This window comes from Rhipicephalus microplus, chromosome X, assembly GCF_043290135.1.
Source record: "Rhipicephalus microplus isolate Deutch F79 chromosome X, USDA_Rmic, whole genome shotgun sequence".
Classification (NCBI taxonomy): Eukaryota; Metazoa; Arthropoda; class Arachnida; order Ixodida; family Ixodidae; genus Rhipicephalus; species Rhipicephalus microplus.
This window is the reverse complement of record NC_134710.1, coordinates 25391177-25414725: the sequence shown is the minus strand read 5'-3', so window position 1 is coordinate 25414725 and position 23549 is coordinate 25391177. Positions and strand designations below refer to the sequence as shown.

General features: G+C 44.7%; 1 protein-coding gene across 1 annotated transcript in view; it reads left to right on the top strand.

Annotated features, from left to right (window-relative positions):
* dsd (attractin-like protein dsd) overlaps positions 1-23549 on the top strand; it is a 147706-nt gene that overhangs the window by 37397 nt on the left and 86760 nt on the right. Inside the window, exons 7-10 of the mRNA XM_037426686.2 lie at positions 908-1154; positions 3178-3358; positions 20152-20306; positions 21445-21532. Of these exons, the coding sequence (XP_037282583.1) occupies positions 908-1154; positions 3178-3358; positions 20152-20306; positions 21445-21532 (671 nt within the window). The remainder of the gene's footprint in view (positions 1-907; positions 1155-3177; positions 3359-20151; positions 20307-21444; positions 21533-23549) is intronic.

Here is a 23549-nt window from a genome sequence, read left to right as displayed (position 1 = left end):
AAAGGTGCTCATAAATTGGTTGTAGAGCTTCGGCCACAAGTGCCGGCAAATTATAAAGAAGCCTCGAAGTCGGTTCCCCATTTTTTTGCTGGTTCTATATGTAAACAGCACCAAGAATCTGGACAGTTAGAATGACATTACAAAAGAATTACCACTTCCTGGTGTGTGAAAACTTTCAGAGAGGCAGAAAAATACTTGCAGAAACCAAATATGCCAATTTTAAAAAATGAATTTTTTGTCACTTCTTGGTCTCAAAGACCAGTCTGCCCCCTTAACATGCTCTTCAACCACTCAAATTGAAGCTAACTATAGCGTGACGCTTCATAAAGTTTGTGAAAGTAGTACCGTTTTGAGGTATTTGTAGTGAAAGCGGAAGTTCTGTGTACCATCTTGTTTTTTTTTTCATATGCATTCTCTATGGCCATTGCTGGACACGATCTAGTGTGCCATGGCATCTTTTCTGGCGGAATGTCTTGGAAGTAATGCTAGTCTCATAATTCCTGCCTATACAGGCTCTTTGTGGGATGTGTTTACCATGCTGATGTTTCGTGCCATACCTTAGAAATGCAGTACAGTGGGCACAATAGTAAGCAAGTTGGAACTGAGTCATTTTGATCAATGCACGTTTAAACTTGGACTTGGGTAAAAGTTCATGAGCAGGTGCTCTCAGTGTACTGATAGACACCGCTCGTCATGCGAGTTGTTGTTTATCAGGACGCAACTTCAAAATTCGAAAACAATCAAGTGAGCTTGCAGTTTTAATTTTGTTGGGTTAATGCTGAATTTCACAGGTATCATCACGCTCATTGAAACCAAATGTAGCCCCACCGTAACAGAGCCTTGTGCATACTTTTGGGTTGTGTGTTTTTGTATCCGAATGACAGCCTTTTTAATATCTCCTCTGCAGGGTAAATTATATTTGTTTGGTGGAACATTGCGGGATGGCCGCACATCAAATGACTTGTGGCGCTGGGATCCTGAGGAACTGCGATGGGCGCAGCTGTCACCGCACCAGCCTGAATGCCAAAACGAACTCTGCCCACCGTTGACAGCGTCAGGACACACTGCTGCCATTGTGGACAACACCATGGTGGTTATCTTTGGACACAACCCTGACTATGGATACCTCAATGTTGTTCAGGAATATACTTTTGGTGGGTTTGGTTGAGCTTGCCTTATTCCTTATGTATCAGTATCTGAAGACATGGTATAAAAGTGAGGACATCTGGAAACGTGTATAATGCAATGCATGGTAGAGGATATACTGGATAATAATTACTAAAGCTAGTGGCTGCATTTTCGATGGAGGTGGAAAGGTTGTAGGCCCGTGTGCTCAGATTTGGGTGCACGTTAAAGAACTCCAGGTGGTCGAAATTTCCGAAGCCCTCCACTACGGCGTCTCTCATATACATATGGTGGTTTTGGGATGTTAAACCCCACATATCAATCAATTACTAAGGCTAAGACAGCTGGATGAGTCAAGGTGGTATTATTATGATATAACATCAGTATATGTACTGACAGAGCAAAGAAGCAGCCTTCCTGTTCTCTCTTTTCACTGTCCACATTCCTGGTACTGTTTAATAATTACCGTATTTACTCCCGTAATGAAGCCAATTTTTTTTTTTTTTTCTCCAGAAAAGTTGATGCTAATTTGGGGGGTAGGGGTCATTACGCAGGAGAAGAACGCCACGGAAGTTATACCAGTGAAAATTTCGCATGACGGTTTTGCTTGTCTTGGTCCGCGAAATACGCGGCGAATCTTTTTTGTTGCGCGAAACTCTTGTTTTCTCCCGTAACGAACGCGCACGGATCGATGTCGAAGTGTCGTCCAGCCAGTCTGTTGCTGTGCTCCAGCACTTGACTAAACTTTAAGTTTATTGTGTAGATAGCGTACCAGCCGAATGCGTCTTGCGCAGCAGGTGTCCAACAAAGTTCATGACGACAAACCCGACAACAAAAACGCAGCGTCGGAAATGTGGCGCACAAACGTTGCGGTTGCATAACACACCATCAGCGTCGTTGCCCTTTGCATGGCCTCCGAAATGGTGGGCACATGGTGTGTTTCTGCGCCGTGTGCCTGCCATCTGGAAGGCCATGCACTTTACTTTTTTGGTTTCTTTTCTTGCCACTGTGCTTGCGTGGCGCTCTGCCTCAAAAGGCCCGACTTTAAAATTTCGATTGACATCGTGGGAGCTTGCGCTGCTCGCAACTGTTTAGCGTGGTTGTTATACTATGTTTTAGTTTTCATTACATCATTATTTTGTGATAACGTTGTTTCGGCTTGATATAACGTTGGTTCGATTGTCAGCGGCACTGGCTATTATACTGAAATAAAATGAATAGATTCATTAAATTTTTTTTCTTTTTTTCAAGGACCAAGGTGAAGGGTAGACTCATTACGCAAGTGAATACGGTATGATATTTATTGAAAAGCTCCGTTTTGTTCATGGCCACGATGTCCACATTTTAATGTGGGTGTAAAATTCAAAGCGCATGTTAAGAGCAGAGTACATGTTAAACACCGGAATTCATGTTAAAGAACCTACTCATTTGCAAAGTTGTACATCCTGAGAACCAGTGTCTGTAGCAACTGCTTCGTGAATCTCGCAACCACAATGACAGCATGTTGAGCCAACTGCTGCGCCACATGCAGCAACTACTGGGCACGACTGTAGATGGTCTAGACAGTGTACTTCTCCAATTCTTCAGAAAATCAAAAGGGTCATGGATCTTTAATGGGGAAGGACCTAGCTAAGCTAGTTGAGTTAGCTGACAAGCTCATGTTGCAGGCTCCTAAATCCCTTGCAGACATCACAAGGAAATTTCAATCCAAGCAGCTTCAGCAGATGGGGGATAGAATTTCACACCTAGTGGGCTCTGGGAACTCTGTAGACCGTGTCACACTCAGCCTGGCTAGAATGATATGCAGTCGCCTGGCAAGCATTATTTACAGAGAATGCTGATGCCATAGTAAGTTCAGGGATGTCACATGCTAGCAAAGTTTACTGCCTTGAAATTTCTTTGAAAACACCCCAGGAAGGACTGAGAGTGACCATTTGACATGCTGTGATGGTATATTAATGAAAAATGAATACTTCTACAACTCTAACATGGTGCACCCTTAGCCTTGCGTGACCCCACATGTCAATTACTTTTGTGTCATTGTTTGTGTAGGTACCAACAAGTGGGAGATTGTGCAAGTGAAAGGAGCTATTGTAAAAGGTGGCTATGGTCATTCAAGTGTTTATGATCCGGTCAGACACCAGATCTTAGTGTTTGGGGGTTACCACTCACAGACAACCACAGGTGTTGTTGTGGATTATCTCTACTCCTACCAGCCTCATGACCGTACCTGGTGAGTGCATTGAGTCTTGCTTAACCTTTGCAATGTAGCTTGCAATTCAAGTGCTCTCCGTGCAGTAATGCTGCTTGAGTGTGTCCAATTGAAGACATTCAATGTACGTCGATAATGGCAAATAGCATGCTATTTTCATGAAAGTTTGCACTATTGTTTGGCATGGTTAATAGGGAAAATTGTTGGTGGCCATATAAGTTCACGGGATGTAGTGGTTTTTGTTCGGTGATGCTGTCACAGCACCAATTGTTTCCAACTGCACCAAAATTGTGAACCGTGCTACATTCTGCTATATTTCTATAAAATGTAGTAAACCTGCATTCGCCTTGTGCTGAAGTCTGTGCTCAGCTTATTGTGTGCAGCTTGTCAGTGCATCATCAAGAAAGCATCTAATGAGCTTCTAGATTCATGGTGAACATGCTAATTCTAGCCAAGGAAGGCTAAATTGTGCTACTGGTTTGGTGTAGTGATAAGGCAATGTTTTCAAAATCAACACATTGTTATTTAACTGTAAAAATCAGCAGTGGCAATTTTCATTTTGGACGAATTTAGTGCAGGAGCTAGAGTTCCTGTCATCTCGTAATTGATTAGTGCTCCATGACTAGAGCACTGCAGCTTTGCATAACATTGCACCTGGCACCTTATAGCCATGGTGCAGACTTGCATTTAATTTTGCAACGTACACTTGCCATCATCCCATGGACATCCCAATTAATTTTTCTTTATTTACCTTGTTGTCAACACGTAATTCATTCGTGGTATGTATCTGCCAAGTTTGGGGACAGTGTTTGGGTCTTGGTGGCGTCACTCATAATTTTTTACAACTTCTGCTACATAGAGCCGAGCCTGCTTATAACGAACCTGAGCGTGACGCGGCATCCTTTGAAATGAAACACAGCTTCCTAAAAAAAGTTGCGAGTGAAAACAGAAACTTTTTTTGCCCCAAAAAGTCCGTAATGCACGCGTTTCGAAGAGCAGAAACGATAGGGGCGGTCTCGAGTTCATTTAAAACGGCAGGCTGCTCGTTCGCCGAGGCCCGTGGCATAAGCTGCATGAGGCGCTGGCTCCAAAGCTTCGTCGTTCTCGCAATCCGATTCCTCCAAATCGCTCTCGCCACGTACTTCATTCACAATGCCCCAATCTGTGCACGGTTCCGCAGTGTTGTCATCATCATCGGCCGTAATTAAATCATCGCAACAGATGTCCTACCCGCCCTCCCAGGTGGGAGTCAACGACGCGCTGCCACAAATTACCGCCGCAGTGGTCCTGTTCGGAAGCTTCAGGCTCGGCATCGGGCCCGACGATCGACGAAGTTGATTTCGCGAAAATAGTTTCGCGCACATGTAGCCGTAACCGCCACCCACGAAATATTCACTATCTCCACAGCTGAATACCGAGACGCCCGAAGCAGCAAGTTGGCTGCCAGGTGGTCAACAGCTATGAGCAAGCGCTCCACAACGCGGCACCTAACACGCGGATTACGCTCAAGTCAAGCGGTCACACTTCCAACGTTTTTTTGTTTTTTTGAGTGGCACGAAAAAGCGTGCTAATCCTCCCGTCCGCCATCATGACCACACACGCACACCAAGAGCGAGCAAGATGCGCACACGCGTGGAACAGCTCTGGGCGCGTTCCCAGTCGGAAAACGAAACTAATTCGAGCCAGCGTGGCGGGCGTCGCGGAGCAGTGGAGACGGGCGAAGGGGTTGTGATCAAGAGAGGAGAGCAGACTTGAGAGAGAAGGGCAAGGAGTTGCGATAAAGCACGGAGGAATGAAAGATTCCTTTCTCCGTGCAATAAAAAGAGGGGAGGATGCAATGGGAGGGCGACCTTGAAAACCAAAACACACTGGAAGGTGGGTAGCTTGCTTGAAAGGTCTGCGAAACTCGCACGTAGAAAAACTACGTGCGTGCGTGCACTAGACACAGACTATTGGATACAGTCGCCGACGATGTTGGCAAATGGTCTGGTCACTCCAGGCCGGTGACGCCAACGACTGTACCAGCGATCAAAAACAGGGTACGTGGCCGACCGGTCTTCGAAAGATCGGTGGCAGTGTGAAAACACGGGCCTCGTCTGGTGATGCGGGGTGCTCATAGTAGCTGGGGGACAAAGGACGGAGGGGTGCGTAACAAAAAGCGGTCGGGAAGAGCAGCAACTAGAGGGGCGCGGAGGCAGAATCGGCGTTTAACAATAAGAATGTAAGGGCACGTCGCCGATGCCTGATCGGTGGTCGAAATTGGTTTCCCGGGAAGTCGGCAGACCGCTGACTTCGTTCGCTGCAACCGATCAGCGGCGCTCGGAGACGTTCATTGTAAGTGCGATTTTGTGCCATTAAACCAGTGTATATTTTGACGGTCACGCCGATATTGTTCGTTTTAAGCGAAAGTTCGTCTTAAGTGCGGCCGTTATATGTGGGCCCAACTGTATTTGACAATATGTGCACATTGCAGTGAGTCAAAGGAAATTACTGGTCGTTGCAGCCACTGCGGACCAAACTGCATGGTTGCTAGTGAAGAAGTGTGTTGTTGCAATTTTCAATGGCAATGGTGGCAGTTCTTAAAGGGGCCCTCACTATAGAAGCACCTGTTTTTTATTTGTGGCTTGCGTAGAACAACAGCTGGAGTTAATTTTAGCATTTGTCTAAGCGCATATATTTAGTATTTTCATCACACAATAAAGTCACTACATCGCTGCCGACCGCAACACCACGAAGTGGCGCTCATCAGAACTTTGCGGGCGGAGATGAAGCCAGAAGGTTGCCGCGGTATGATTCGATAATTGTAACGTTAGAAGCGGTCGTGGTGTAGGATAAAAACTGAGGTTGATAATCTGTTTCATTTTTCGTCTTCGCACCTTTTCATTGAATCCTGAACAGACGCGGCCACAACAAAAACATTACTGCAACTACAAAGCATGACAGAGACGCTGACTGCCATTTCGCCACTGTATTTTTGGCTTGAACAGACGCGGCCACAACAAAAACATTACTGCAACTACAAAGCACGACAGAGACGCTAACTGCCATTTCGCCACTGTATTTTTGGCTTGCCCGGGCTGGGTGTCCTTACGAAAGACCTCTCTCTCTTTCTTCCCTCTTCTTGCTTTTGGGAGTTTGCCAGCTGTTTCTTTCCGCACATGTGCTGTTGAAGGGGTGCAGCGCACCATTGTTGTTCCTGGGGTGGGTCAACAAACAAAGTGCGAAGGGTCAACAGTACTTCACTGTCCTGGTCCTTCCACAAGTTCCTTTCTTAGCATAAGCAGAGGGTGTGACTCAGTATGTTGCAGAAACTACCTGGCTTAGACACAGTAGCTGCCACTCACATATTGGCAAGCCAGGTGTCAGGCATGAGATCAACAATACTTTGAAAAAAAAAATGAAAAAAAGCAACAATGGGGTACCAGCTTCCCCTACCTAGGCGCTTCCAGCTTATTTCATTGGGGCAGCCTTCGGACGTTGTGGGTGAGTGAAAAGTGGTCAAGTGACCCCGCGAAAATCGAGTTGAGGGTTGGCATTTTTTTCTTCTATTTTGAATTTTTCAAGTCGAATAGCTTCAGACTGCATGCCGTTATTACTGCCATTTTTGCTGCATTAGTCTGTCTGTACTTCACTCTACATAACCCATGAATAAAACATGGGATGTAGGATAGTGTTGGAGGGCCCCTTTAAAGCATGTAGCCAAGCCATGCAGAGTTGAAGTGAAACTACAGTTCGCCATAACTGCTGCCAACAAAATCCTGGTCCCTGTCTATGTGGCCGTGTGTAGTGATTACCGTAATTACTCGAGTCTAACGCGCACCTTTTTTTCAGTTAAGCGAGTTCATAAATCACATGCGCGTTAGAATCAAGTACGAAAAAGAATGAATACGGTCATTCTATTGTCATCGGCATTTCCAAAATGGCCGCCCCCTACGTGCGTCGTCATGGCGCGTCGGCCATTTCTGCCTATGTGTTTCCCATGTGCAGCACTTCGTACATGTGCTGAGGAATTCGTCATCTTGTAGTGCATTAGCATCGACGGCATGGAAGGGCCGACTCCAAAAACTCGAGTGCACCACGATGCCGCTTTTAAAAGAAAAGTCATCGCGTGTGCAGAAACGGACGGAAATCGGGCCACATCGCGATCGTTCGGAGTTCCCGAAACTTGGGTGCGGGACTGGCGGAAACAAAAGCAGAAGATTGTCGACAGCAAAGCTTCACGCAAAGGCTTCAGTGGACCACAGCAGGGTCGGTTTTCGCAAATTGAAGAACTGCTCGGCGAGTATGTGCTTGAGCAGTGAGCGGCACAGCGGCCCGTGACGACAGAACTCCTCCAAGTGCGGGCTATGCAATTAGCCTTAGAAAAAGGTCTAACGCAGAGCCAGTTTAAAGCGAGCAGGTGCTGGCTAACTAACTTTATGAAGAGGAAAGGCTTTTCCTTCCGAAGGTGAACGGGCATATGCGAAAAGTTTTGCAGAGGAGTACGATGAAAAGCTTCAGAGTTTTCAGAGGTTCGTCCTAAACTTGCGGCACAACGGCTGCCTGCTTGGGCAAATCGGGAATGCCGATCAGACGCCTCTTTACTTCGACATGCCTGGCACCACAACTGTCGAGAAGAATGGGGCGAAGGAAGTTCGCGTGCTGACGTCGGTACACGGTTAAACTACAGTGACGGCAATGCTCTGTTACACGTCAGATGGGCACAAGCTTCCCCCGTGCCTCATATTTAAATTTAAGACGCTCCCGAAAAGAGTTGTTTTTTCGAGGGGTGTGATCGTGCGGGCCAGCGAGAAAAATGAGTGCGCGTTGCAATTGATGTCTTACTTTTTTTTTTTTTTTTTGCGTCGTGGAAATCGGGTGCGCGTCACAATTGAGGGCACGGTAGAATCGAGTAAATATGGTATGCAGTCATAAGGCATGTGGTCATTGTGGTGTCATGTGCTGTGTTAAATGGTGAAATAAATGCATAATAAGCCCTAAAACATTTTGCTATTCTTGTGCCCATGTGGACTGCTGATGATTGTCTAAGTTCGATCTAAAGCACTTTGTTTTTGTTTGACATTAATGCCAGTTATGCTCTTGTGTTGCACGTTTCTGGGTTTTTCTGCATGCCGCTCTCTTACAGGTTTGTACAAATTGACAAGCAGGCAGCTCAATGCGCTCGAATTAATGGGAGCTTGATACCTTTAAATAATGCATATGCTTGCTGGAACCAGAGGCTGAGTCCAAATTATACTTTCTTTTTAATTACCAGTACTTTTTTTGCCACCCTTGTGCAGTATCTGGCCACTACCTCCCACATGCTTACGTCAAATAACTCACGGCCCTCAGTCCCCAGCAGCTGCGAAGCAACTCACCACGGCGGCGGTCAGATCTGCAACGCAGCAGAGGGTGCTAAGAATCTCTGGATCCAGACAGGCCGCCATTGGAACCTGAACTTGGCAACGTTTAACGCTAGAACCCTATCTAGTGAGGGAAGTCTAGCTGTACTATTCGAGGAGCTAGAGGGTGTTAAATGGGATATAATAGGGCTCAGTGAGGTTAGGAGGACAGATGAGGCCTATACGGTGCTACAGAATGGGCACGTCCTTTGCTACAGGGGCTTGGCAGACAGAAGAGAACTGGGAGTGGGGTTCCTAATTCACAGAAACATAGCTGGCAACATAGAGGAATACTATAGCATTAATGAAAGGGTGGTAGGTATCGTAATTAAACTGAATAAAAGATACAAGATGAAGGTAGTACAGGCTTACGCGCCTACATCCAGCCATGATGACGCTTCAGTTGAAAGCTTCTATGAAGACGTGGAATCGGCAATGAGTAAGGTAAAAACACAGTATACTATAGTGATGGGCGACTTTAATGCAAAGGTAGGGAAGAAGCAGGCTGGTGACCAGGCAGTAGGAGATTATGGCATCGGTACTAGAAACGCCAGAGGAGAGCTACTAGTAGAATTCGCAGAACGCAATAATTTGCGGATTTTGAATACCTTCTACCGAAAACGAGAAAACCGCAAGTGGACATGGAGGAGCCCTAATGGCGAAAATAAGAATGAAATAGACTTTATAATGAGTGCACACCCTGGAATCGTGCAGGATGTGGAAGTGATTGGCAAGGTACGATGCAGTGACCATAGAATGGTAAGGTCTCGAATTCGCCTAGACTTGAAGAAGGAACGACAGAAACTGATACGCAAGAAGCCAATCAATCAGCTAGCACTGAGAGGGAAAGTACAGGAATTCAGAGTGTCGCTGCAGAACAGGTACTCGGCTCTTAGTGAGGAAACCAACCTTAGCGTAGATACAATGAATAATAATCTGACGAGTATCATTACGGAGTGTGCAGTGGAAGTTGGAGGCAGGGTAGTTAAACAGGACACTGGCAAGCTTTCCCAGGAAACGAAGAACCTAATTAAGAAGCGTCAAATCATGAAAGTGTCAAGTACAACAGACAAAATAGAACTGGCAGAGCTTTCGAAGTTGATTAATACACGCAAGGTATGCGATGTAAGAAGGTATAACATGGAGAGAATTGAACACGCTCTGAAAAACGGAGGAAGTGTCAAAGCATTGAAGAGGAAACTTGGGATAGGCAAAAGTCGGATGTATGCACTAAGGGACAAAGAAGGCAAAATAACTACCAATATGGATAGGATAGTTAAAATAGCGGAGGAGTTTTACAGAGATCTGTACAGTAGCCGGGGCAACCACGACTTTAATACTATAAGAACTAGCAGTAACCCAGATTACACCCAACCAGTATTGATAGAAGAAGTCAGAAAAGCTTTGGAGAGCATGCAAAGGGGCAAAGCTGCTGGTGAGGATCAGGTAACATCAGATCTGCTGAAAGATGGAGGACAGATTGTGTTAGAAAAACTAGCCACCCTGTTTACGAGGTGTCTCCTGACGGGAAGAGTACCAGAGTCTTGGAAGAACGCTAACATCATCTTAATACATAAGAAAGGAGATGACAAGGACTTGAAAAATTACAGGCCGATCAGCTTGCTCTCTGTAGTATACAAGCTATTTACAAAGGCAATAGCTTACAGAGTAAAGAAAACATTAGAATTCAATCAACCAAAGGAACAAGCAGGATTTCGAACAGGCTACTCAACAATTGACCACATTAATACTATCAATCAGGTAATAGAGAAATGCTCAGAGTATAACCAACCACTATACATTGCCTTCATAGATTACGAGAAGGCGTTTGATTCAGTAGAAATATCAGCCGTCATGCAAACACTGCGGAATCAGGGCGTAGATGAAGTTTATATAAACATTCTGGAAGAAATCTACTGGGGATCAACTGCTACCATAGTGCTTCATAAAGAAAGCAACAGAATACCAATCAAGAAGGGTGTAAGGCAGGGGGACACAATTTCCCCAATGCTATTTACCGCATGCTTACAGGAGGTTTTCAGAAGCCTAGAATGGGAACAGTTAGGGATAAGAGTCAATGGAGAATACCTTAGTAACCTGCGCTTCGCCGATGACATTGCATTGCTGAGTAACTTGGGGGACGAATTGCAACTCATGATTATGGAGTTAGACAAGGAGAGCAGAAAGGTGGGTCTTAAAATAATCTGCAGAAAACGAAAGTAATGTACAACAACCTCGGCAAGGAGCAGCGCTTCGAGATAGGTAATAGTGCACTTGAAGTTGTAAAAGACTATGTCTACTTAGGGCAGGTAATAACCGCAGAGCCGAACCACGAGATTGAAGTAACTAGAAGAATAAGAATGGGGTGGAGCACATTCGGCAAGCACTCTCAAATTATGACAGGTAGATTGCCACTATCCCTCAAGAGGAAGGTATATAACAGCTGTATCTTGCCGGTACTTAGCTACGGAGCAGAAACCTGGAGACTTACAAAAAGGGTTCAGCTTAAATTGAGGACGACGCAGCGGGCAATGGAAAGAAAAATGGTAGGTGTAACCTTAAGAGACAAGAAGAGAGCAGAGTGGATTAGGGAACAAACGGGGGTTAAGGATATCATAGCTGAAATCAAGAAGAAGAAATGGACATGGGCAGGGCATGTAGCGCGTAGACAGGATAACCGCTGGTCATTAAGGGTAACTGACTGGATTCCCAGAGAAGGGAAGCGGGTTAGGGGGAGACAGAAGGTTAGGTGGGCAGATGAGATTAAGAAGTTTGCGGGTATAAATTGGCAGCAGCAAGCACAGGACCGGGTTAACTGGCGGAACATGGGAGAGGCCTTTGTCCTGCAGTGGACGTAGTCAGGCTGATGATGATGATGACTTTTTTTAATCCTGGGCGTTTTGTTTGCAGCCTGGAGAAAATAAAATCCATACTGTTTATCTTGTAGAAAATTATTTGACTATTATTGAAGAGCCTCTGCTACATCTGAGTTGAAGGTTTTACATTTAGAAAAGTATTTTAAATGTTAGGTAAAGGTTGCTATTAATCAATCACATAAGCTTATGGTCTATTGTTTAAGGGAACAGTATGTTGGTTGCATTCTCACAAGGCACATGCAGATTTTTTGAAGCATGACAAGATTTAGCTTAAACTTCCTTGCATATTTTGTGATTGCTTCTATGGACAACTTATCTAAAAAAACGTAGGGCTGAAATTGAATACTTGTTATGCAACTTGAGTCTTGTAAACTTTTATGGCTGATGGTTCAGGAAGCAGCTACAAGCTAAAGTGCTAAATGATGGCTCAACAGGAATGCAAATGTTGTAGCACTTATCACACTGTGCCTTATATGAACAGCTTAACTGTTAAATTGAAATTTTTGCACCCTTCTTGGGGACAAGCTTTTTATAATTTTATTGAATAGTAAATGTGCAACAATGAAAATAAATGAAATGGAATAGTCTATTTAACAATGGTACTGCCTTTGTGGCACTTTTTCGTTCATCAGGCTAGATATCATTGTTGCACGAGTCAAAATCATGGAGAAGAAAATTTTGTGGGTAATCATCAGTATAATTAATAACATGCTGTTGTTATAGGCTAGTGCTAAAATAAAACAGTATTATTGTTTCAAGTATTGAGTATATTTTCTTAAAACACTAAAATTAGTGAAAACGCTACGACCTGCTGTGAATAGGCGCTCTACTGTAACATGGCAATACACGACCAATACTGCACATTCCACATGGCCCCGCCGCGGTGGTCTTGTAGCTAAGGAACTCGGCTGCTGACCAACAGGCCGCGGGATCGAATCCTGGCTGCGGCGGCTGCATTTCTGATGGAGGCGGAAATGTTGTAGGCCCATGTGCTCAGATTTGAGTGCACGTTAAAGAACCCCAGGTGGTTGAAATTTTCAGAGTCCTCCACTACGGCATCTCTCATAATCATATGGTTGTTTTTGGACGTTAAACCCCACATATCAATCAATCAACATTCCACATCTGCAACCATTCAGTTTTCTTTAGCTTCATACCTGCCTACTTCATTTGGTTGATTTACAAGTTCCATGCCAGTAAACAAATTTCAAAGTGTCTCAAGAAGGTAGGTGGCAAGAGTGACCACATTCAAGGGCAAAATATTTTTCTTACTTCCAGGGAACTGGGGTGCTTTCGTGGAATATGTGGTATGCATTCAAAGATAATGAAATGCTTTTGCACCAGTTGTATACATTCAGTTCAACAGAAAAATAAATAACAGGAAGTTGTTTATTTACAAAGTAAGAAGGGAAGATAATCTGATGATGATCATGATTTCTTTAAAGCTTTGAAACTAAAGAACTAATAATTACAAATGTTAGACTACATAGCATCAAAATACATTTATCAACTATATATCAAATGGGAAAATTTCTAATGCAGTCTGGAGGTTAGAGCGAAGAGCTGGCAACTTGATGTTACACATTTACTTGCATTGTACAGAAAAAGTTTTATATGCTGCTGTATTTTAACCATTTAATCTAAACTTATGACAGCTGTATTTGCATTCAAATGCTCTATATAGCTGAAATTTTTGTTAGTCTTCTCATGATAACAGCGGAAATACTCGGTAATGGCATATAGTTTTAGCCAGAACCATCTTATGACTTACTGTTTCTGTGCCAAGCTTCTATAAAGCAAGAGTGCTAGTGCAGTTCTCAGCTGCTTGGAAAAGCTAGTTGGCTTTATGATTCTTCAACACCTAAGGCGTTTTATGCTCGCTAACTTCAATCTCAGAGACCACCCTTCTGTATTCAGGAGCCCTTGTTGACACCATAACCATATGACGCCCTAGTATCTACTTGCTTCCAGGCACAAATATTGGGGATTGTAAAAACAAAAAGAAGAAGCTTCACACGAATAAATTTAACTAAATCAGACTTTGCATATCCCTACAAGGTCCCCAGTCCGCAGTCTGTATCCCTCAGTCTGCAGAAACCAGCTGTTTGTTTATTGTGCCCACTATCATTACATCATTTTGATTTGATTTATTAAATGCAAAGCATTTCTTAGCGAACTTCGGCGACTTTGAATGCATTTATCTATCTATATCTCTCTATCTATCTATCTATCTATCTAGCCACCTACAACTTTTAGCTCTCCTGGCCGTTTCGATAATGGTATCAATGCCAAAATTGGTATGGCATAACATGCCTGTATGACGAGCATTAGTGATTAGTCATAACATGAAAATCGTGATATGTATGTCATAAATGCCATGATTTACATTTCATGGTCTTGCTGCTCCGGCAATGGTTTCGTTCACATGAGATGCTGCAAAAGTGGTATAGTATGACATGACTGCATGGCGAACATAAGCGACAAACCCTAACATGAAAATCATGCAAAAATCGTAGCTAAATTGAGGGTGCATTTATTATGCGAGGCAAAATTTATGAAAACTTTTTCAGGATGAGCAAAAAAAAAAGTAACGTCGTTTTGCCTTTCGCAATTGACATATGCGTACACTGTTTGGAAACAGCTTCTTTGTTGCACTTTACTCATCTTCGGTGGTTGATGGCGCTATCTTCTTCAAGCTGTCTCCGCATCGCCTGTGCATGCCATAAAAGTTTTTTGCGGCAATTTTTTCTCGCATTCGTTAACCGCAACAGTGGTATCTGCTGTGACCTCCATGGACATCCAGAAGCGTGCGCTACGACTCACTTTGGCAACTTCGCGGCAACTTAGCACGACGACCGCGTTCACATTGCAACAAGTAACCAACATTGCTACAAGCGACCCCCGAAGCTTCAAAACAAATTGTCTATAACAAGGTTATCGACAAAATGCGGCCGCCGCCTCGCTTTCACTTGAGAAGTTCCTGTGCACGCGGAGAACAAGCGAAGCGAGAATTGGGAGTGCTACTATGTGCGATAATCGTCACGATCTTTTTTGGGTGACAAGCGATTTTTTCTAATTGTCCAGAAACCTGCAACACAATAGCGATGAATGAACCTTCGCGACAGAAAATCCTGTCGCCGTCGCTCGAAAATCGCACGCAGGTCGTTGGGCCTTAAAGTTTCGTATTGGCAGGAAGCGACCGTCAGTTGGCGCGGGCAGTTCTGTGACCTTCGCTCGCTGTGTGCTTATCAGCGGCGACGTCTCTACACTTGCATTGTTCGTGAACCCCACTGTGGTGCACAGATAAGAAAGACCCACTGTGGTGCACAGATGTGAAAAAAAACTGAAAGATATCCAACGGGTAGGGAGGCACCAGGTGTTGGTTAGCGGGACTGCAGCAGTTGAATGTAGGGGGTGCGCTTATTAACTCTTTTGCTACAGCGGAAAAACAGCACTTATTTTGTGCTTTCACAAAAAAATTTATTACTCTTGACAAAAAAGGAACATGTAGCATTGTAATATATGAAATGGTAGCTTATTGATTCGGCCTTTTATACATATAAAACACTTTGGTATGAAACTTATAGAATTGGAAAATTTAATTGTTAAATAACAAAAAACATACAAAAAGTTATACAAGCACTTCATAAGTTAGTGAATGTAGAGAGCAAAAAAAATTATTTTGAGAAATCTGAAATATACAAATTATTACTAGTTCTCTTAGCTATCATTCTAGATAAACACAAATTCAGTGCAGCATATCAACAATTTTTTTCGGCCCATCAACCTACTGGCCCCGCCGACTGTGCCACTCGGCAAAACAGTCTCGTGAAGGCAGGAAGCAAAGGTAAATATTACAGGTCGAGCAGAATACGTTCGTTCTGTTTTGTGTTTTCGTTTTTTCGTAGCAAAGCTTGCAGTTTCTTCTCTTTTCCATTCTTTTCGGCTGGTGCCGAACAGGATCTAGAGGGGAGAAGGGGGGTGGGAAAGGGGCGTGTCCTTGAGAAACTTCATCGTATTGAAATATCTGGTGAATCAATTCTTCTCTGAATGCCAATTGGTCAAAGTTCCTGTTTCTGAATAGTTCTTCGACATTTGGATTCTCCTTTTGGTGCTCCTGAAATAAAATAAAACTATTTACGCACGCAATGTCCACAGCATGAAAAAACAATGTTTTCCACCAACGTACACACTTTCTGAGTACGTTGTACGTGGCAATTATTTGGTCAGACTTGTCCACGCCGAGCATTCCGGTGTTATACTCATGAACAAGGAGGGGCTTCTTTATGGTATTCACAACCCACTGGCCCCCCCTTTTCTCTCTCCTTTTAGCAGCAACATGTTTATTTGCTGTGTGCATCGTGCTGATCAGACACACAGAACGTGGATCCTTCCATTCCATGAAAAGGATGTTGCCTTCCCGAATCCAGCGAACGTCCCCACGCTGCGCCCTTCTTTCCCACGCAGCATCCTTCAATTCTTTTGGGAAGCCCCGACGATCTTTGCGAGTGGTCCCACAGGCAAGCGTCTTGTGCTCAAGGAGGTATTCGAATAATTTTGCCGACGTATAAAAGTTATCCATAAAAATTTTATATCCCTGATGAAGATACTCTGTGCAAAGCCGAGTCACAACGTCAAACGCTAATCCATGGGGTCCAGGTACCTCGCGTTTTCCAGTGTACACAAAAAAATTTATTGTATAGCCGGTATTCGAATCCGCCAGCACCTACAGCTTATATCCAAATTTCGTCACTTTGTCCCGAATGTACTGCCTGATTCCTGACCTCGCTTTTGATTTTACCATGCGTTCATCCACGGCAAGGTTGCGCTGTGGTTGAAACAAATTTTGTGACTGCAGATTTATGTGTCGCAGGAGCCATGACACCCTCCAAGTAGTTTTCCCATCAGATGCTGCAGCCGCAAGATCTTCCGGGTCCCCTACGCTCAGGAAAGCTAAAAGTGCAAAGAATCGGTCCCTTCTCATAATATTTGGTGGAAGAAGGCTTGAAAATATCCCCGTCGTCTGCCAGTACATGTGGAGTCGTGGTACATCAATAACCCCCATGTAGATGATAAGTCCGATAAACCTCAGCATCTCCAGTGGCATTACCTCTTCCCAGGAGCTGTCCCGGCGAGCGTAGGTTTGCCGGTCCAAAATACGCATCCAGGCGTACTTGTTAGTGTTGTCACATAACGTCTGGAGCACTTCCGTTGTGAAAAACAAAAGAAAAAAAATTAAGCGCCCTTGAGAAGCGACGCACGTCACTCCGTAGCGCTGCTGCAGGATGGGCACCAGGCTGTCTTACGGGTGAAAACTTCATACGGCGTGCTGGATTTGGCAAAACATCCTTGCCGTACGTTGTTGAGACCCTAAGCAAGGAAAGGATACCATTATCGTCAAATATCAAGTGCGTTTTTCCTTCATAAGCAGTGCGAAGTCAAAAACGATACTTACTTGGTAGTACTTGTGGAAGTCTTGAGGCGTCTGGTCTGAAGTGTCATCGTCGGAACTCGACTCTGAAACTTCAAAATCGTCATTCGAGTCGTCTGCACTACTCGGATCGAAAAAATCGCCGGTAGAAGCGGCCGAAGTGCTTGCAACAGCAATCGGCTGTCGCAGCGGGCGACGGGGAGTGGCGGCCATTATCACGTAAAACAAAACTAGATTCCATTCAAACTGCACACGAGGGTGCGGCTCAGCGGGCGAAATGTAAAGCAAGAAAGGTGAAAATGAAAAGTGGGTTGCCCAGGCTTAGGATAGATGGCGCTACATGTCCGTAAAATGCGTGTTTTCAATTATTGCGGGAGATTTGAAATCATCGGAACTCCGTGTCCGATGGCCTATGGGTTCGTAGCGAAAGGGTTAAGCAGGGAAAACAAAAAATCCAAATTTTGACGACTGAAGTTGAAGGTGCGTTTATCATGCGAGTGAGTTTATTACGCGAGTAAATACGGTATATGCCACGCTCATGATGCACTCCCTGCCGTTTCGCTAGCTTCACTTATAGCAAATTTGGTGTTACGAAACATGAATGGATGACAGTGACTGGTGCAAACATGATAATAATCAGGTGCGTGTCATGTAACAACATGACTCATGTAACAACATGCCACGCTCATGATGTGCTCGCGGCCATTTTACTAGATTCACTCATACAAATTTGGTATCACAGGACGTGAATGGATGACGAAGGTATGTGACTGGTGCAAGGACGATGACCATGAGATTCGTGTGATGTAACAACGTGACTGCTCGCTACGCTCATTATGCACTCGCAGCCATTTCGCTTGCTTCACATGTACCAAATTTGGTATTTCGGGACGTGAACGAACGACATAGGTAAATGACAGGTCCAAACATGATAATCATGACATGCGTGTCATGTAACAGTATGACTACATGCCGCCCCCATGATGCGCTTGCGGCCGTTTTGCTAGCTTCACATATGCCAAATTTGGTATTACGTGACGTGAATGGATGACGAAGGTATGTGACTGGTGCAAACATGATAATCTTGAAATGCATGTCATTTAAGAACATGACTACATGCCACACTCAAGGCGCCAATACACTTCAACGTGACCCTGCGCACGTGCGCACTGGCATTCATTTCGTCGTGTCACGCCGGCAATGCCACGCCAGGCGCCAATCTGCCTGCCATATACTTGCAGGCGCGCGCTGCACTGCGTTGCTTTGACGCATGCGCGTCTAAGCGCGCCCGGGGTTCCTCCATTACGAAGAGAGGCAGACGTGGTACTGTCTGGGTAACAACGGTGGCGCAAAATGCAGCATGTCGCATTTCACGCCAGACTGTGCCGATAAACCCTGGTCGCGCCTGGCTTCAGACTATAGAGTGCTCATGTTTTGCTAGTGTAGCTTTGCTGAGCTCAGCCTGCACGTGCATCAATGTTACGTAGGAGTATATTATGCCCTTCATGATGTGCTCGCCGCCGTTTTGCAAGCTTCACATATATCAAATTTGGTATTGCATGACTCGAACGCACTATGAAGATAAATGTCACGCCCAAACATGATAATAACGACATGTGTGTCATGCAAGAACATGACAACATACCATGTCATGATGCACTCGCAACCATTTCGCTAACTTCACATATACCAAATTTGGTATCACGTGATGTGAATAGACGACGAAGGTAAATGACACGTTCAAACATGATAATCATGATATGCGTGTCATAGAAAACATGACTATGTTCTATACTCATACCATGCTCACGACCGTTTCACTAGCTCCACATATACTAAATTTGGTATTGCCTGACGTGAATAGACGACACAGGTAAATGACACCTCCAAACATAATAATCATGATATGCTATCATGTACTATATGCTACGCTCATAGCGTGCTTGCGGTAATTTCACTAGCTCAACATATACCAAATTTTGTATTACATGACGGGAATAGACGACGAAGGTAAATGACTCGTCCAAACATGACAATCATAACATGCGTGTCATGTCAAATATGGCTACATGCTACGCTCATAGAACGCTCGCAGCCGTTGCACTAGCTCCACATATACCAAATATGGTATCAGGTGACATGAATAGATTACAAAGGTAAATGACACGTCCAAACATGATAATCATGACATGAAAGTTATGTACGGTGTTAAGAAGCGCGTCGCTGAGGTTACAAAGGGCACCACGAAACTCGCTGCTGCCAAGGTCACCGGCCGAGCCGACAGCGCAGAGACTCGAAGAGCAGAGATGTCTTCGGACGCTGACGCGGTCGTCTTCTCTCTGGCGCATAGGTCAGCTCCTTAGCATCGTGCCGCTTGGTTTTTTATAGGCCCCAGGTGGTTATTATGTCAGCAACGTCCAATCAGAACTGCCGCTGGTGGCCTCAGCATCCTCCAATCAGCAAACGCCCCGCTGGATTGCACCCGCGGGCGAGTGGTATTGCCACGCGTTGCGTAAGACATGCCAGACTGCATGTCGTCGATTGCATTATCGGGTTGGAATGGGACCCGTGCGTGGAAGGAACTTGCCCTGCGTTGCGTAAAACACCCCGGCGCTAGATGATGTTGATGTTGTGGTGTCAGGCGGGTTCGCTCGCTGGCCTTGACACTGGTTGCCTTTGCAAAAGCAATGACGTTCGACCTGGACTCCCAGGCCTAACAACGGCATAATTTACCTCTTCCTCGTAACATTGTGTTGATGTTAAAGGGACATATCAACCTTCCTCATTTGTGCTTCACATATCATCGATTCCCACTGTACTTGGGGATCTGCCGATTTTTGTTCTTCATTTACACACATGTGCTTTATAGTGGTAAATGGATGTGGGTGAGGGAAAAAGCCGCACAAACGCGACTTAAGGGCGACCTCACCCTTTTAATGCAGTATGGGTTTAGTATTTTGATTGTACTTGAAGCATGTGTTGCTTCATTTGATGACTAATTTGGGGTCAATGTTTGCAGCAGAAGCCGGTAACATGGGTAAATTAAATTTTCTGTGCACTCTAATTAATTAGAGCAGAATAGTGAACCTTTTTTGAACTCTGGGCTTTGTGCTGCCCTCATTCCAGGACACTCTTGGCACCGAGTGCCTCTCATCGCTATCTGCACAGTGCAGTATTGCTGCATAGAGTGATGCTCGTGTTTGGTGGCAACACCCACAATGACACAGCCTTTAGCACGGGTGACAAATGCTTTTCCGCTGACCTTCTTGCCTACGACATAGGTAAGTTGTGACACTATTACCAGTGGTATTGTGGCGTACCTGTCGACTCTTTCAGATATGTGAGCAAGTTTTGTAAATAGTAAATTCTGTTTCATGTGAAATTGCTTGTTGGCCTCCAAAGATAATTTTGAGGTCTTCTCATTTCAAAAGACATTATTGCTCAGAGCATGTTTATTCACGCATCATTCTTGGAGCAGCCGAACTCTCCAGTGACAGCGCTGCTGAGGAAGTCACTGTGATCTGAACATTGTGCTGCTTGTCTATTTATGCAGTAAAACAGATAGCTGGGGGTGTTAGTATGTATCCATAATATAACCTTTTAGCATGCACAAAGTACAGAACACAAGAAAGACACAGACAAGTGCTCGTGTGTCTCTTTCTTGTTCTGTATTCTGTGCATGCTAAAAAAGTTATATTATGTATGTTTATGCTTTCTAAGTTTGCTGTTGCATGTGATCTGCACGCATAGGTAAACAATCAGTGATGATGGGCCATCCTATGAAATGGTTGTGTTGAGGGCTATCTTTGGATGGTCTTGTGTAAGCAAAAGTTCAAAAATTTAAAAATTACCAAGTATGGCTTGGATAGAGCAGTTGATGCAGCAGTTGTGTAGATAGTTTGATAAACCTAAGGAAGCTCAATTTTATTAATGTTGCATACTTTAGGAAAGTTTTATATGGTAAAGACAGGCACAAAATACTTCCTTGGAATCTTATGCATGAATGTGTACTTTCAAGTGGGTTTCTTTAGCTTAATCAACAACAGTAGCTTAGTTTATCAATGCTAACGAGCCATTTAGTTGTCAACAAGTGCTAGTTCATTATTATCTCAAGTAAGAACTTTGCACCTTGCTTGCTTAAAGACATGTAGCTAGTTTTTAGGGCAGGTCTTGTTATCGACACCATTTGTATCGAATGATTTTTTACACCACAGAGGAGCTCATTGTAATTGGGCTCTACTTTTGCAATTATCAGTTAGTGGGTTTATTTTGCCATGCATACTCTCGCACACTCAGTGGCTGCAGACAGACCCAGGAATAAATGCTGAAAGGCAAAGCAGTCAGCTCAACTAACATAATTATTTAGCACGAAAGCTGGCCTGTTGTGACACTTAAGTTTTCTTCTCCTTTGCTTTGTAGAGTGTGACTCATGGCATACACTGTCGGTGCCTTCGTCATCCTACCTCCAGCTAGAGCGTTTTGGACATTCTGCTGTGGTCTATAATGAGTAAGTGGCAAACTATTTCTGATTCTTAAAAAATTGATCATGCTGCTTCCGAGAGTTTTGCTAGAAAAAAACTCTTGGAATCTCCTGGCTCATTGCAAGAATTTTATCTTCTTGCAGCTTTTATTTAAAAACTCTGGTGCTACCTTGCACTATCACAGCACTAAATTGTTAACAGCTGTATGGGCAACATTGAAACTATGCTCTATTTTTTTCTTTCTTGTCTTCGTTGATAAATTGGAGTAACTTGGCAACAAGCAATACTTTGTATACGTAGTGATGAGTGGTACCAAGCATTTGTGTGTCGGTTTTGAGTGGCCTGCTGAGTTCTCACCAGCATCCTTCATTTGTAGCTTCTCTTGAGATGCTTACTGGTGTCACTACATAGGTCTCTAGGGTTCATGGATATGACAGTAAAGATTTGTGATGTTGGCCAGCTTTGTGTGGAGGGGATGGTGCATTTTCACCTCACTCTCTCATTGTACCTCTCTAGCTCTTCTAATTTAATCAGCACTCAGTCTATCCTTAGCAAGCATGAAGGCAAGCTTACATAACACTGCTTTGTAGTCTATATCTGTGTTCTTATCCTTGCCCTGGCCACAGAAGATCATTTGGAATGGCATTCTGCTGTTAAGATTAACATATTGTAGGCTTTATTCTGACCCAGCACAGCCACAAAAAAGCAAAGAAATCACCCGCCACGGTGGTCTAGTGGCTAGGGCACTTAGCTGCTTACCCGCAGGTCACGGGATCAAATCTCGGCCTCGGCGGCCGCATTTTGGAAGGAGGAGAAAATTCTTGATGCTCATGTGCTTTAAGTGCACGTTGAAGAACCCCAGGTGGTCAAAATTTCTGGAGCCCTCTACAGTGGTGTCTCTCATAATCATATGCTGGTTTTGGTACGTGAAACCCCAACAATTATTATTGTGAGGAGGTTTATTAGCCGTTAAAGACAGCGACCAGACAGCGTGAAGAACTGTCCAGCGATCGGCACAGCAACGAACCGAAGCACGAGCCGAGAGAGCCGGGCGTTGGTGATGCTGCTTGCTGCAGGCACATCTTTTTCTTCACAATCTCCCCCGCTGAAAAAGGAGCCATCCTGGCGACCTAAGAAGTTTCAGGGAGAGGCTCATGATATGGTTTTAGGCGGGAAACGTGGACGATGTCACGTGCTTGCCGGCGCATGTCGTCCGATCGGGAAACTGGCTCAATTAGGTAATTAACCGGAGAGGTTTTCCCTAAAACGGTGTAAGGCCCCTCGTACCGGGGAACAAGTTTTGATGAGAGTCCCAGAGTTTGGTATGGGATGGCAAGCCACACGAGAGACCCTGGGGCATAGTTGGGATCCGGAAGAGAGGTGCAACGGTTTTCTTTCTGGCGTTGCTGCTGGTCCGAGGTGAACGCACGGGCGAGATGGCAGCACTCTTCGGCTTGTCGAGCAGCATCGGAGATAGGTGGACATTCGGAAGCATCAGGACGGTAGGGAAGTAGAGTATCAATTGTATGGGAAGGCTCACGTCCGTAAAGAAGAAAGAAAGGTGAGAATCCCGTGGTGGTTTGTATTGCGGTGTTATATGCGAACGTGACGTATGGGAGAACATGGTCCCAGTTGCTATGATCAGATGCCACGTACATTGAGAGCATATCACCTAGCGACCTAGCGTGTGGTTGAACCGTTCCGTTAGCCCGTTAGTCTGCGGGTGGTATGCTGTTGTTTTCCGATAAATGACGTGGCATTCCGAGAGCAGAGCTTCGACGACCTCGGAGAGGAAAGCGCGGCCTCTGTCACTAAGGAGCTCTCGAGGTGCGCCATGTCGAAGGATAAATTGACGTAAAATGAAAGAGGCGACATCCTGAGCGGTAGCGCTCGGTAAAGCGGCTGTTTCGGCGTAGCGTGTTAAATGGTCGACCGCCACTATAATCCATCGATTGCCATCTGGTGTCAATGGAAGGGGGCCGTAGAGGTCAATGCCAACGCGATCAAATGGCTTGGCAGGGCACGGAAGTGGCTGCAATTCAC